We start from the raw sequence: 15592 nt of genomic DNA on the forward strand, positions 1-15592 counted from the left end.
CCCCTTACTGTTTTTATTTATTTACTTTTCTGCTCTTTTGCACACCAGTATCTCTACTTGCACATGATCATCTGATGATTCTCACTCCAGTGTTAATCTGCTAAATTGTAATTATTCGCTCCTTGGCCTATTTATTGCCTACCTCCTCATGCATTTTGCACACAATGTACAGTGGGGCAAAAAAGTATTTAGTCCCACCAATTGGTGCAAGTTCTCCCACTTCAACTATGACAGACAAAATGAGAAAAAAAAATCCAGAAAATCACATTGTAGGATTTTTTATTGAATTTATTTGCAAATTAGGTGGAAAATAAGTATTTGGTCAATAACAAAGTTTATCTCAATACTTTGTTATATACCCTTTGTTGGCAATGACAGAGGTCAACCGTTTTCTGTAAGTCTTCACAAGGTTTTCACACACTGTTGCTGGTATTTTGGCCCATTCCTCCATGCAGATCTCCTCTAGAGCAGTGATGTTTTGGGGCTGTGTTGCTGGGCAACACGGACTTTCAACTCCCTCCAAAGATTTTCTATGGGGTTGAGATCTGGAGACTGGCTAGGCCACTCCAGGACCTTGAAATGCTTTCTACGAAGCCACTCCTTCGTTGCCCGGGCGGTGTGTTTGGGATCATTTCATGCTGAAAGACCAGCCACGTTTCATCTTCAATGTCCTTGCTGATGGAAGGAGGTTTTTACTCAAAATCTCATGATACAGGCCCCATTCATTCTTTCCTTTACACGGTCAGTCGTTCTGGTCCCTTTGCAGAAAAAGCCCCAAAGCATGATGTTTACACCCCCATGCTTCACAGTAGGTATGGTGTTCTTTGGATGCAACTCAGCATTCTTTGTCCTCCAAACACGACGAGTTGAGTTTTTTACCAAAAAGTTATATTTTGGTTTCATCTGACCATATGACATTCTCTCCAATCTTCTTCTGGATCATCCAAATGCTCTCTAGCAAACTTCAGACGGGCCTGGACATGTACTGGCTTAAGCAGGGGACACGTCTGGCACTGCAGGATTTGAGTCCCTGGCGGCGTAGTGTGTTACTGATGGTAGGCTTTGTAACTTTGGTCCCAGCTCTCTGCAGGTCATTCACTAGGTCTCCCCGTGTGGTTCTGGGATTTTTGCTCACCGTTTTGTGTCATTTTGACCCCACGGGGTGAGATCTTGCGTGGAGCCCCAGATCGAGGGAGATTATCAGTGGTCTTGTATGTCTTCCATTTCCTAATAATTGCTCCCACAGTTGATTTCTTCAAACCAAGCTGCTTACCTATTGCAGATCCAGTCTTCCCAGCCTGGTGCAGGTCTACAATTTTGTTCTGGTGTCCTTTGACAGCTCTTTGGTCTTGGCCATAGGGAGTTTGGAGTGTGACTGTTTGAGGTTGTGGACAGGTGTCTTTTATACTGATAACAAGTTCAAACAGGTGCCATTAATACAGGTAACGAGTGGAGAAGACGAGGAGCCTCTAAAGAGAAGAGTTACAGGTCTGTGAGAGCCAGAAATCTCGCTTGTTTGTAGGTGACCAAATACTTATTTTCCACCATAATGCAAATAAATATTTTAAAAATCCTACAATGTGATTTTCTGGATTTTTTTTCTCATTGTCTGTCATAGTTGAAGTGTACCTATGAGAAACATTACAGGCCTCTCTCATCTTTTTAAGTGGGAGAACTTGCACAATTGGTGGCTGACTAAATACTTTTTTGCCCCACTGTATATAGACTCATTTTTCCCCCTACTGTGTTATTGACTTATTTATTGTTTACTCCATGTGTAACTCTGTGTTGTTGTCTGTTCACACTGCTATGCTTTATCTTGGCCAGGTCGCAGTTGTAAATGAGAACTTGTTCTCAACTAGCCTACCTGGTTAAATAAAGGTGAAAACTTCCCTGGCCTGGGTGGCCCAACACTCTGTGTCTGAGATTGACAGGGAGATACTCTGGGGCAATAAGATAGAATGGCATATGGCTTATATAGATGGTGATTACAAACACACCATCTGGAAGTGATTATGATTGAGGATAATTATAATGATTGGGATCCAATTACTCACAATATCAGGAAGAGACAAGTGTGAAAAATGATTGGTTGTTGGCTGGTGTTGATGTTAACATGGTTTCTGATTGGTTGTGTTGTGGTATGGTGTTCCATGACAAGGACAGACAGGACCTGCGGTGGGTTTGATTGGTTATGTGGGGAAGTGACATAGCTGTTGTTAATGTTAACATTGTTTATGATTGGTTGTGTGCTGGTGTTGATGTTACCTTGGTTTCTGATTGGTTGTGTGTGGTCAGGTGTTCCATGACATTGCCTACAAGGCCAAGGACAGACAGGACCTGCTGGCAGGCATTGAGGAGTTCCTAGATGAGGTTATCGTCCTACCTCCTGGGGAGTGGGACCCTGACATCAGGATAGAACCCCCTAAATCCCTGCCATCCTCAGATAAGAGGTACAGCTCTGCCACTGACACTTCTAGTCCTAGTACAGTTGTATAATTCTGAAAATTGTCCTAGTTCCAGAAAATTAATTAAATTGTGCATATTTCCTTGGACAGTTTTGAAAGTTATGTCAATATTGGGTGCTCGTGATGAACCTTCAACACTGTGTTGGAGAGTGATGTCTGTAGGCTAACCTGTTTGTGACTGTATAGGAAGAACCAGTATAATGCTGGAGGCGGAGGGGATGGGCCCCAGATGAACGGGGACACACCGGGACATGACGGGGGTCAAGGAGGAGGAGGGGGACATGGACATGTTGGAGAAGAGCTCATGAACACTGGAAAGTAAGAATGACACTGCTCATTATCACTAGCCTAGCCCATAGCGTATGGCGTAGTATTGAATAACATACCAACCAGTGGAGGCTGCTGAGGGGAGGATGGCTCATAATAATGGAGTAAATGCAGTGGGGTTTTTAGCATGTAAATCTTGGTGGGGCAAACTCCCCCAAAAATTGCCAGCAAAGTCACTACACAGCATTAAACCATACATTAATTGTACTATAACAGTGACAAACTGTGCCCACAAACTGTTAGGGCCTACATAAAGCTGTCCCAACAGCAGAGCTTTCTTTCAGCACCATGGAGTGAATCCTTACCATCACTACACCTGGCTATCAGAGGAGCCTTGTCAGTGAAACACTTCATTCAGCCTCATTTACTGCCTTTTTAAAAAACATAGCTGATATGGCTGATTTGCTTAAACAAATGCGGTTTCTACTGACAATTGAGATGAACAAACTATGGCATTGTAACGGGTGTCGTCGGAAGGAAGAGACCAAGGCGCAACGTTCTTAGAGTTCCACATAATTTAATCACGGAGTGAAACTAAAACAATAAAGAATACAACGACCGAACAGCTTCGATGTGCAAACTCCCTGCACACAAACAAAGAACAAGAACCCACACAGAAAGAGGGAAAAGGGCAGCCTAAGTATGATCCCCAATCAGAGACAACGATAGACAACTGCCTCTGATTGGGAACCACACTCGGCCAGAAACAAAGAAATACAAAACCTAGAAATACAGAACATAGAATGCCCACCCAAATCACACACTGACCAAAACAAAATAGAGACATAAAAAGGATCTCTAAGGTCAGGGCGTGACAGGAATAAGGGAACAATGAGCGGATAAGAGGCGTTCTGTAATTTTGATTAAGACATTAATGAGCGAGCGACGACGGATGTAGTCAATATAACTATGTGTTCAGCATTTTTTAAATGTACAGCGACAGAATGCAGAACATGGGCTGCTCTTACAGTGTTTTCCCTGTACACCAAGTCAGAACCGTAGGATAAATAAAGGGGGGAAATAAGCGGACAATGAAACCTCTTACAATATTAGACGATGATATTTCTCAAAAAAAGGTTATATGTGTAGCACCACCAAGTCAGAACAGTAACGTTAGGCGGAATTAAGAGGAGAAAATAGATTATTAGGGTGAGGCACATGGGCTACTAACAACTTACTACACAACATACACTTAGTATTACTTTTTTTTGCTACAGTATACATATCTCCAGTCCTTCGTTGGTCCTTCGTTGGAAAATGTTGTCATCAAAGAAAGAGAAAGGTTCCGAGTTGGATGACCGTTCAAAACGTATTTTCTCAGTCTGAGTGCTTTTATTCCCGACTTCCCACGTTAGCCACTGTCACCGATTCCTTCCAAACAACTCATTGTTGAATTTGCAATTTCCAACTTGTTGTGTGATGCTTATGGCCGATGAGCACCGATACGTTTTATCTATAATTTCTCTTCATTATTTTTCTTCATATGACAAGTATTAAAAAGGATTTACCAGTAGATTGTTGACTTGATTCATGATGATGACTGCTTGCAGAGATTTTGAAAGTAAGATGTTGACATGATCAGTCCAATCAAAGCTACTGTAGATATGTGATTTGTCATCATTTTATCTCTGGCCAATGACCTTGAGCCTTCTTGGAAGGGCACTTCTAATCTAAGTCTATGGCAGGACCCAAAGGGCTCACATTCTTGATGTCTACCCTTACTAAAGGCGGGTGATGTAGTGTCCCCATGAGTGACAGAACACTGAGCCAATCACGGTGCAATGCTGAGCCAATCACGGTGCAATGCTCCTATTTTCTGCTGGCCTGCTCCACCACCACAGAAAGCAAACTGATATGTGACATGTATTAATGCCAAAATAACACGCAAAACAGGCAAGCCCCCCACCCCCCCTAAAAAAAACAAATACATATCTATTTTTTTATTTATTTTTTGTCGCTAAAATGTGGGGCTCAAAACATGACGGGTCCCCACTGAGTAAATGGAATGACATTTAACACATGGAAACCATGTATTTGATACCATTCCACTCATTTCACTCCAGCCATTACCACAAGCCCATCCTCCACAATTAAGGTGCCACCAACCTCCTGTGATACCAACATGTAGTACAGTGACAAAATGTTACTCAGCAGGGCCTCAACTCTCACTGATATTGGAATACAGTGTTCAAATGATTTGCTATAACACTGTAACACTACGCATGTTACTAAAGAATTCCAGTGAAAAGCATGCGCTGGCTCACACCCAAAATAGTTATTAGAGGTGCTGACTAACAACGAGTAAACTGTAGGCTATGAAAATAAAGACATTCGCACGCTATATACAAATGCCCAGTAAGTTATTGGGTAAACCACAAACGGTTCGGCATCACTGTGCCTTCTTCAGGGTGAAAGAATTTCAGAAAATAACACCTCAGGTGTGTGGCCAAAGCAAGCCACTATTTACTGTTTTCTTTTAGTTATGCTATGTGCAGACACTGATTTGTGATGAAACAGCATCTTTTGTGGTCTCGTAAACCAGACAAATAGCTACGCTCACCAAAACAGCATGGGGATTGTAGAGAACCGTCTACTTTACAAGGCTACATCTTCAGATCATGTGCCAATAATAAAGACTTTGTGGCATAAATGTAACTGTCACAATTTCATTGTTAAGGTTTTGTGGTGGCCTCATCCTGGACATCAAGCGAAAGCTGCCGTTCTTCGCCAGTGATTTCTACGACGCCATTCACATCCAGTCGCTTTCCGCCATCTTGTTCATCTACCTGGGCACCGTGACCAACGCCATCACCTTCGGAGGGTTGCTAGGAGATGCTACAGAAAACATGCAGGTGAGTCTCTTTCTGTTTTCTCTTCTCCAAACAGAAGCATTTGAAAGAAGCATAACAGCATAAGTGAATGTAAGTAATGACCTGACTGTGTCCCGATTCTCCACCCTTATAACATAGTGTGCACTTTAATACTTTCTGACATGGATGTAAAATTACATAACTCCCCTAAATGTACTCTGAACATTTCAAGACTCTAGGACCAAGAAAATGTATTCAAATTAGCTTCTGAAGTTTGGTTGGTTGTTAATTGTAAAATAAGGCCATTTTTTAAATTTCCTAAAAAGTTTATGTTTGGGAGATAAGAGGTTTTTGTCAGACAGCGAAGATATCATTTTATCGCTATGTGATCTGACCAGGTGACATGATTACGGAGAACTCCTGAACCTAAAAACACGCACAGCCTCCCCCCGGATGTGTTGGACAAGGAAGGCATGCGCAGGGAGGGCTGGCCTCAGGGGATTTGGCTGCTCTGGAAATAACCACAGATCCAGATTACTCAGCTAGCCTTGTCACTGCCCCGTCTCCCCCTCCCCCGTCCTCCCGATTGCATGGGAATCTCTCGACTGACCTCTGACCTTTCCCAGAAGCCTTAGCTGTCCAAGCCACAGGAGCACAGTGTTCCAGGTAGCGCAGCTCTGATCCTGCATCCCAGCTGTCCACTGTCTCCCACCCAGGCCTGGATATGCTGTGTAAATGACACCTAGTAAAAACACATGATGTCACAATGTGAACTTGAACAGGGCTGTCTGTCCTGATGGGCCAGTATAACAGCTCTCTGTGTGTCTGGAGCTGGGTGATGGGGAAAATAGAGATCTCGCTGAATCAGCAGATTGATATCATGATGTAGTTAGTTTCAATTGCACACTTGACAATTCCCAGTTCCCATACATACACAGAAACTAAATGGATTTCTTTAGATTATAAAAATATTACCATGTGCTTAGTTTTATTTGTGAGGGTTGGGTACCAGAACAGTAGTTTGGAACCAGACCTTGCCGCCAGTCCTCTACCAAACGCTCTCTGGTCCAGTCCCATTTGGTTTAAACATATACAACAGTGGGTTGAAATGTGACCATCACTGTTTACTGTGTCCTTGACCTTTAACCCCACCAGGACACCCACTAACACTTTCAATGGATTTGGGACAAACATATCCATCTGCGTGTCTATCTGTATGCTGTTTCTTTGACTCACCAGCCTATCTGTGTCCCTCTCCTCTTTCAGGGTGTGTTGGAGAGTTTCCTGGGCACGGCACTGACGGGGGCCATATTCTGTCTGCTGGCTGGCCAGCCTCTCACCATTCTCAGCAGCACAGGTCCTGTACTGGTGTTTGAAAGGCTCCTCTTCAACTTCAGCAAGTGAGCTCTCTTACACCTGCATTTTGAGCACCACAGATATTGATACTTCATCTCTCTCTCCCTGTCTCTTTCTAGCTCTCTCACTCGCTCACTCAATTACATTCAAAGGGCTTTATTGGCATGGGAAACACATTTCCAAAGCATGTGAAATGGTTAATTAACAAAAGTGAAATAAACAATCAAAAATGAACAGTAAATATTTCACTCTCAAAAGTTTCAAAGGAGTAGAAACATTTCAAATGTCATATTATGGCTATGTACAGTGTTATAACGATGTACAAAAGGGAAAATAAATAAACATAAATATCTCTCTCTCTTTCTGTCTCCGTCTGTCTCTCTCCGTCTGTATGTCTCTCTCCGTCTGTATGTCTCTCTCCGTCTCTCCGTCTGTCTGTCTCTCTCCGTCCGTCTGTCTCTCTCTCCGTCTGTTCTCTCCTCCGTCTGTCTGTCTGTCTCTCTCCTTCTGTCCCTCTGTCTCCGTCTGTCTGTCTGTCTGTCTGTCTGTCTGTCTGTCTGTCTGTCTGTCTGTCTGTCTGTCTGTCTGTCTCTCCATCTCTCCGTCTCTCTGCCTCTCCATCTCTCTGCTTCTCCGTCTCTCCATCTCGCCATCTCTCCATCTCCGCCTCTCTGTCTGTCTGGTCCACGCTCTCCTCACGCCCACTGTCCTGTCCGCTCTCTGTCTTCTGTCTCTCCGTCTCTCGTCCCCTCTCTCCTCTCTCTCTCCTCCTCTCTCTCTCTCTCTCTCTCTCTCTCTTCTCTCTCTCTCTCTCCTCTCTCTCTCTCTCTCTCTCTCTCTCCCTCTCCTCTCTCTTCCTCTCCTCTCTCTCTCTCCTCTCTCTCTCTCTTTCTCTCTCTCTCTCTCCTCTCTCTCTGTCACTCCGCCTACTCCTGTCCCGCCTTCTCCGTCTGTCTGACCGCCTCTCCCGTCTCTCTCTCTCTCTCGTCACTCTCGCTTCGCTCTCCATCTCTGTACGCCTCTCCGTCTCTCTCTCTCTCTCTCTCTCTGTCACTCGCCTCTCCATCTCCTGTCCGCCCCATGTCTGTCTGACCGCCTCCCCTCCCGTCCCTCCTCTCTCGTTCTCTCTCTCCGTCTCCCTCTCTCCCCCTCTCTCCTCTGTCACTTCCTCCCGCCTCTCCATCTGTCTGTCCGCTCTCCCACCTCCCCTGTCTGTCCCGCTCTCCGTCTCTCTCTCCGTCTCTCTCTCTCCGTCTCTCTCTCCGTCTCTCTCTCTGTCTCTCTGTCTCTCCGTCTCTCTCTGTCTCTGTCTCTGTCTGTCTGTCTCGTTCTCTCTGTTTGTCTTGCGCTCTCTCTCTGTCTTGCGCTCTCTCTGTCTGTCTCATATTGAAATATTTAAATGACCTCATATGACTGGTAAAACATAACCAACACCTTCCTGGATGTCCTTTGGGTGGTGGACCATTCTTGATACACACCGGAAACAGTTCAGTGTGAAAACCTCTGCTAAAGTTGCAGTTCTTGACACAAACCGGTGCACCTGGCACCTACTGTACTATACCCCGTTCAAAGGCATTTACATTTTTTGTCTTGCCCATTCACCCTCTGAATAGCACACATACACAATCCATGTCTCAATTGTCTCAAGGCTTAAAAATCTTTATTTTAACCAGTCTCCTCGCCTTCATCTACACTGATTGAAGTGGATTTAACAAGTTACATCAATAAGGGATCATAGCTTTCACCATGATTCACCTAGTCAGTTTGTCATGGAAAGAGGAGATGTCCTTAATGTTTTGTATACTCAGTGTATGTGTCTGTGAGAGAATTCAATAGAAGTAAAACAAATTAGCAGCTATAATGGTCCTAGAGATGTTTTGTTTGTTTTCAGAGTTGGACTGTTGTTGTGAGGATTACCAGTGGTACAGTATGTGGAACTGGCTCAAGGTTACCATGGTGCCCACCAAATATCCTAACCCCAACCACATGTGTTTAGTGTTCCTTTTGGGCAGCGTAGAATCTTGCTTTTCTATTGACAACCTCCGGCTTCCTGTTTCCTTTAATTAATAATCTAGTTGAACAAAAATATAAAAGCAACATGCAACAATTTCAACGATTTTACTGAGATACAGTTCATATAAGGAAATCAATCAATTGAAATGAATTCATTAAGACCTAATTTATGGATTTCACATGAATGGGCAGGGGCGCAGTCACTTGGGAGCCAGGGCCACCCACTGGGAAGCCAGGCCCAGCCAATCAGAATTACTGTAGTTTTTCCCCCACAAAAGGGTTTATTACAGACACCAATATTCCTCAGTTTCATCAGCTCTCCGAGTGGCTGGTCTCAGACGATCCCACAAGGGAAGAAGCCGGATGAGGAGGTCCCGGGCTGTCGTGGTTACACGGGGTCTGCGGTTGTGAGGCTGGTTGAACATACTGCCAAATTCTCTAAAACGATGTTGGAGGCGGCTTATGGTCGAGAAATGAACATTACATTCTTGGGCAACAGCTCTGGTGGAAGTTCCTGCAGTCAGCATGCCAATTGCACACTCCCTCAAAACTAGAGACATCTGTGGCATTGTGTTGTGTGAAAAAACTGCACATTTAAGAGTGGCCTTTTATTGTCCACAGCACAAGGTGTACCTGTGTAATGATCATATGATAATGCTGTTTAATCAGCTTCTTGATATGACACACCTGTCAGGTGGATGGATTATCTTGGCAAAGGATAAATGCTCCTAAACAGGGATGTAAACTTGTGCACAATTTGAGAGAAATAAGCTTTTTGTGCATATGGACAATTTCTAGGATCTTTTTTTTCAGCTCATGAAACATGGAACTAACTCTTTACATGTTGTGTTTATATTTTTGTTCAGTATAATAATACTCATGAAAGACATAAACAATATGAATTTCTTCTGCAGTCAGACGTTAGCCACTGTCAAGTATTTGTATCTTGAACAAACAATTTTATTCACAGTAACAAACAAACTGCCCTCAGTTCCGTTGCCAGGCTGATTGTCCCTCAATTTCCCATGCGTCCTGCTCGCTACTTCCTACTTCCTCACCTGAATGGGGTCACCAGTCCAGACCTGCTCCCACACGGACCAGAGCAGAATTCTCTTCTCCTCTTTCTTCTCTCTCTTCTCTCTCTTCCTCCTTACCTTCTCTTGCCATCCCAGAGACCTTCTTCTAGCATTACATTACAGACAACACTGGCTTGGCTATGTTCCATTATCAATCATTTACATTCATTGAATGTCACACCGTGAATGGAAACTATCAACGCTGAGGCGATGGGGCCATGTTTCCTCGGGTCGGGTCTGAGCCTATGCCGCCATGCACTCTATTACTTTGTGAGCTGGATTTACAGCCTCCATCTGTCTTTCTGTTGGTTCTCTGATACATGCATACATGCTGTGAAAACATCGATATTTGGATAGGAACTTCCAAGTGCCTTAGAAGGGACTTCCGGTTTCAATAAATGTTAATACATTAATATTAAACTATGGTTCTACCATCTCTCCGACCTCTCCCTCTACAGAGACCATGACTTTAACTACCTGGAGTTCAGGCTTTGGATCGGCCTGCTCTTAGACTAACTAACCATGGTTGTACCTTCTCTCTCTCTCTCTTTCCCCTCCAGAGACCATGACTTTGACTACCTGGAGTTCAGGCTGTGGATCGGCCTTTGGTCAGCCTTCTTCTGCCTGGTGCTGGTTGCCACAGATGCCAGCTCCCTGGTCAAGTACTTCACACGCTTCACAGAGGAGGGCTTTTCTTCCCTCATCTCCTTCATCTTCATTTACGACGCCTTCAAGAAGATGCTGAAGCTGGCCCACTACAACCCCATCAACGCTGGCTATGACCCCAACTACGTCACAATGTACGACTGCCGCTGCATGCCCCCACCGGACGACGGTACGCTTATCAGCACTGCTCACAGCTCATTGGCTGTTTTGTAGTTTAAACCAATCAGATCAGGAAGTGCTAATGATTAAGGTGGTCCTGTCCAGGTGACAACAGGGGTGTAGCTACCGAAGAGGGTTTAGCCAATATAAATGTAATCTCTTTCTGGTTCTGTGGTTTGGCCTGTGTTTCTTGGGCTCTGAAATTGCTCTAACTTTGAGTCGGTGAGCTCCCGTCCTATTGATGTCGGTATAGTCCAGAAAGCAAACATTACACAATTTTTAACAATTTTTAAACGGGAGATAATCACATGTTCCAAGTTTGTGTTCACTTAAGAGATATCATTAGTCCACTCTGTTCATAACAGATTATAGTTTTGGGAACAGAAAACTGTATCGAGATCAAATGTTTCATCGATGAGAAAATGTGCAGAATGTCGGCCATCTTCTCCCACTGCCGGCCAGCTAAGCGGATGCTTCACATTTATACGTCCGGTGAAATATCTGTCTCTTTGTTCTATCTGTGGTAACACTGCATATGCTTGAGGAAAATGCACATTATAGTTTTGACAAGTGCCTCGTAAAGTGGTTTTGTGGAGACCTCACTGTTTGTTTGTTTCCATCCAGGCAATATGACGGGTCTCTATAGCGATGCCCATGCCTGGATAAACAATGCTGATCTGGTAAGCAGCAGTCACTGGAGTATTTCTTCTCTGACAGCCATATATTCTTCAGTCACAAGAAGGTCTGAAGGAAATGTATATTTCTGAGTGTGTCTCAGACAGGAATGTGTCTGAGCTGGTGTGGGTTAATTAGGTTATGGCAGTGTTATCCATCAACCATACAGACGCATTGTTGATGGTTTAAAAAAAATGGTTTTAGCAGCTTCTGTATGTACTGATTAATTTGAACCCGTAGTCATGACAAATGAGGTAATGATTTTGTCTGTGTGTGCCTGTCTCTCCCGTAGTCGGTAAACGCCACATGGGCGTCTCTCGACAAGAATCAGTGTGTGGTATACGGCGGCGAGCTGATTGGTCCAGCCTGTGGCTTCGTCCCTGACGTCACTCTGATGTCATTCATCCTTTTCCTGGGGACCTACACCTGCTCCATGTCTCTCAAGAAGTTCAAGTTCAGCCGCTTCTTCCCCACCACCGTGAGTGACTGACAGCCCCGACCGCCAGTCACGTTTCAGGATCAAAATTGTGACAGCCCCGTAGGCCAATCATGTTGCAGGTTCTTAGTTTTACTACCCAGCTGGCCAATCATGTTTCAGGATCCAAGTTTGGTTTGATTTTTCAAAAGGGAAAAGGGCGAAAGAAATTGAAACGTCAACATTGTGTAGACAATACAATCAGGTTATTGTGCATACATTTACAGATGGTGTTGATGTACAGAAGTCATATGCCTACTGCATGACGTTCCTACCATATCTTTACATGTTTTCTTGGCAAATTTCCATGAGCCATGTTTGGGTTCAGTGGAGTGAAACTTACTTCAGAGGAACAAATCAACCCCCCGCCCCCGACAGCCCTGACCCGGTTAGTATCTACTGAGCTGCTGGTATTCCAGGTTTTATTGCGATTTGTCATGATGTACAGCACATCGCTCTATATCCCCCTGCTCCCTCCTCCTTGCTGTGACATTCTCAGGTTATTCGATAGGCTCTGATGTCAATGAGAGTCTTAGCAGGAAAGTCAGATGTCACTCTCTGACACTGTTTAAGGTGCTATGTATCAACCAAACTCACACCTACACTTGCACTTCAGTGTCCTAAAACACACAAACCTAGTGGACGAACAGCTTAAGATGCTGTGTATTAACCCCACACTTCACACCAACACTAAACAACTACACTTCCACCTCATGAATCCTAAAATACATGAAGAGTCTGATACATGAGAAGTAGTACTCATCTCTGCCTTGCCAATTGAAGATCTACCCATCTCCTCTTGTTCTCATTCACGCAAAGACATTAGTTACCTTGCCTTTTAGATAATAACTTAAGATCCTATGGACAGGTGGGACCTAATCCTAGATCAGCACTCTGACTGTGAGACGCTTTTTGAATACAGGCCCAGAGCAAGGCTCACTTCACCCTGCTCGTTGCTCCTCTCTCTGCCAACTCCCTTATCTGTTCTGCATCTCACGGCATGGCTGGCTGTTACCGTACAGCCCGGCAGGACCATAGATGTTAAAATATCACTCATTCATTTCCCCATGGCAGGGACAGAGAGGGAGGGCTGAACTTTCCAAGGAGGCCATGCACTGTAGCTTTCCTCCATCACACAGGCCAGGGCAGGGAGGGCCCTGTTGAACATCGTAAAGGCTTTGAACTGTTGGTTATTGCCCAACATGAGTCCAGTATTTTTTGTCACTGGCCTACACACAATACCCCATAATGTCAAAGTGGAATTATGTTTTTATTTTTTTCACAAATTAATTACCAATGAAAAGCTGAAATGTCTTGAGTCAATAAGTATTCAACCCCTTTATTATGGCAAGCCTAAAAGTTCAGGAGTAAAAAATTGCTTAACAAGTCACATAATAAGTTACATGGATATAATAGTATTTCACATGATTTTGAATGACTACCTCATCTCTGTAGCCCAGACATACAATTTTCTGTTTGGTCCCTCAGTCGAGCAGTGAATTTCAAACACAGATTCAACCTTAAAGACCAGGGAGGTTTTGAGAAGAAGATAAAACAAAAAAACAAAAACAGACATTGAATCAAGAGTGTGCAAAGTTGTCATCAAGGCAATGGGTGGCTATTTGAAGAATCTCAAATATAAAATATATTTTGATTTGTTTAACACTTTTTTGTTTACTACATGATTCCATATGTTTTATTTCATAGTTTTGAGGTCTTCACTATTATTATACAATGTAGAAAATAGTAAAAATAAAGAAAAACCCTTGAATGAATAGGTGTTGTAAAACTTTTGACAGGTAGTGTATATGTATGTGAAACGTGAGAAAATTGGATTATTATGGCTAGCACACCCTGATTAGCTTAATGAGTAAAGGAACTACACAGGCCATAATGGGTTAGCTAAAAAACATTCTGCTCCACCTTAGAACATTTTTTGTGTGACGTAAATTCAGTCTTTCCCTGGACGTAACATTGAAAAAGGGAAGTCCTTACTGTATTGCCTCAGCCAAAAGCCTTGCCTAACTGTCATATCAACAAGATTGTCCACCCTCTATTGTACCGTAGGTGAGGAAGCTGATCAGTGATTTTGCAATCATCCTGACTATTGTTATCTTCTGTGGAGTGGATGCCTTTGTCGGAGTGGACACACCAAAGCTCATCGTGCCAACTGAATTCAAGGTGAGAACCTGGGTGGATTACAGTAGTATTGAGACGGGCCTTGTTCTAAAACGTTGACCTTGCATAATGTCCACAATCCTCTGTTTTTATTTTGTTGTATAGTGCACAGTTTCACACAAACATTCACGTTAGTGATAAGGCTTTAAATTCAAATAGAAGCAAAGGAGTATGTAGTATACTCTGGTCCAGGTATCGTTTTCTAGAATTACACAAGAGGGACTGGTGTATCAATCTGATCTCTACCTGAACAATGCTGCCTTGTCTTAGGCAGACATAAAGTCTTTGTAATCATTGTTATAAAGTCTTGTATAATCCAGGGTAGTGGTGGAGGGCCTAGGCTGTCTCGGGTGGTGGAGGGCCTAGGCTGTCTCGGGTGGTGGAGGGCCTAGGCTGTCTCGGGTGGTGGAGGGCCTAGGCTGTCTCGGGTGGTGGATCGGCTAGGCTGTATCGGGTGGTGGAGGGCCTAGGCTGTCTCGGGTGGTGGAGGGCCTAGGCTGTCTCGGGTGGTGGAGGGGCCTAGGCTGTTCTCGGTGGTGGAGGACCTAGGCTGTCTCGGGTGGTGGAGGCTAGGCTGTATCGAGTGGTGGAGGGCCTAGGCTGTCTCGGGTGGTGGAGGGCCTAGGGCTGTCTCGGGTGGGAGGGCTCGGCTGTCTCGGGTGGTGGAGGGCCTAGGCTGTCTCGGGTGGTGGAGGACCTAGGCTGTCTCGGGTGGTGGAGGGCCTAGGCTGTCTCGGGTGGTGGAGGGCCTAGGCTGTCTCGGGTGGTGGAGGGCTAGGCTGTCTCGAGTGGTGGAGGGCCTAGGCTGTCTCGGGTGTTGGAGGGCCTAGGCTGTCTCGGGTGGGGGGGCCTAGGGTGTCTCGAGTGTGTGGGTGGCATATTTCTGCTTTACCAAATGAGGAGAGTTACAAACTTCACACACCAGTCAGAGTTATACTTAAACTACATCTTTAATAATAAGAGCTTTGCAATAGCAATTTGACTTTCAATGATGCACCATTTCTAATGAACCATTGGAAGTGAGTACAGAAATTACAAAGATCTTTTATAGCCAAGATACACCCTCTCAACCTACATGACGAACCACAGATCTTAGGAACTCTTCACAAAGGGACTTTATAAATTGAGAAAGGAGTATCCTTAGTCAGATAACATTCGCTATAAATTATCGCTCAGTTTGGTCCATAAGACGAGGTTCTAATCTCGTTACTGGTACTTCATAGTACAGAACCATTACCTCATCCAATCTGGAATGCTCTTTAGGTTATATCACCCAAAGATATCGTACATCTCCTCTGTCAGTGCTATCTCATAGAGGCCCATCCTCAGTGGAAACACACACAATAGTTAACAGAATACTCTATTCTGTCGAATAAAACAACCATTATA

The 15592-nt window shown here is 44.2% G+C and overlaps 1 protein-coding gene across 1 annotated transcript in view; it reads left to right on the forward strand.

The window, feature by feature from the left end:
- The window catches only part of LOC111961825 (electrogenic sodium bicarbonate cotransporter 1), a 69859-nt gene that overhangs the window by 34049 nt on the left and 20218 nt on the right, over positions 1 to 15592 (forward strand). Inside the window, exons 7-14 of the mRNA XM_070442836.1 lie at positions 2299 to 2453; positions 2655 to 2786; positions 5473 to 5647; positions 6872 to 7005; positions 10611 to 10885; positions 11500 to 11555; positions 11843 to 12028; positions 14093 to 14206. Coding sequence (XP_070298937.1) covers positions 2299 to 2453; positions 2655 to 2786; positions 5473 to 5647; positions 6872 to 7005; positions 10611 to 10885; positions 11500 to 11555; positions 11843 to 12028; positions 14093 to 14206 — 1227 coding nt within the window. The remainder of the gene's footprint in view (positions 1 to 2298; positions 2454 to 2654; positions 2787 to 5472; positions 5648 to 6871; positions 7006 to 10610; positions 10886 to 11499; positions 11556 to 11842; positions 12029 to 14092; positions 14207 to 15592) is intronic.

Source organism: Salvelinus sp. IW2-2015, linkage group LG4q.1:29, assembly GCF_002910315.2.
Source record: "Salvelinus sp. IW2-2015 linkage group LG4q.1:29, ASM291031v2, whole genome shotgun sequence".
Taxonomy (NCBI): Eukaryota; Metazoa; Chordata; class Actinopteri; order Salmoniformes; family Salmonidae; genus Salvelinus; species Salvelinus sp. IW2-2015.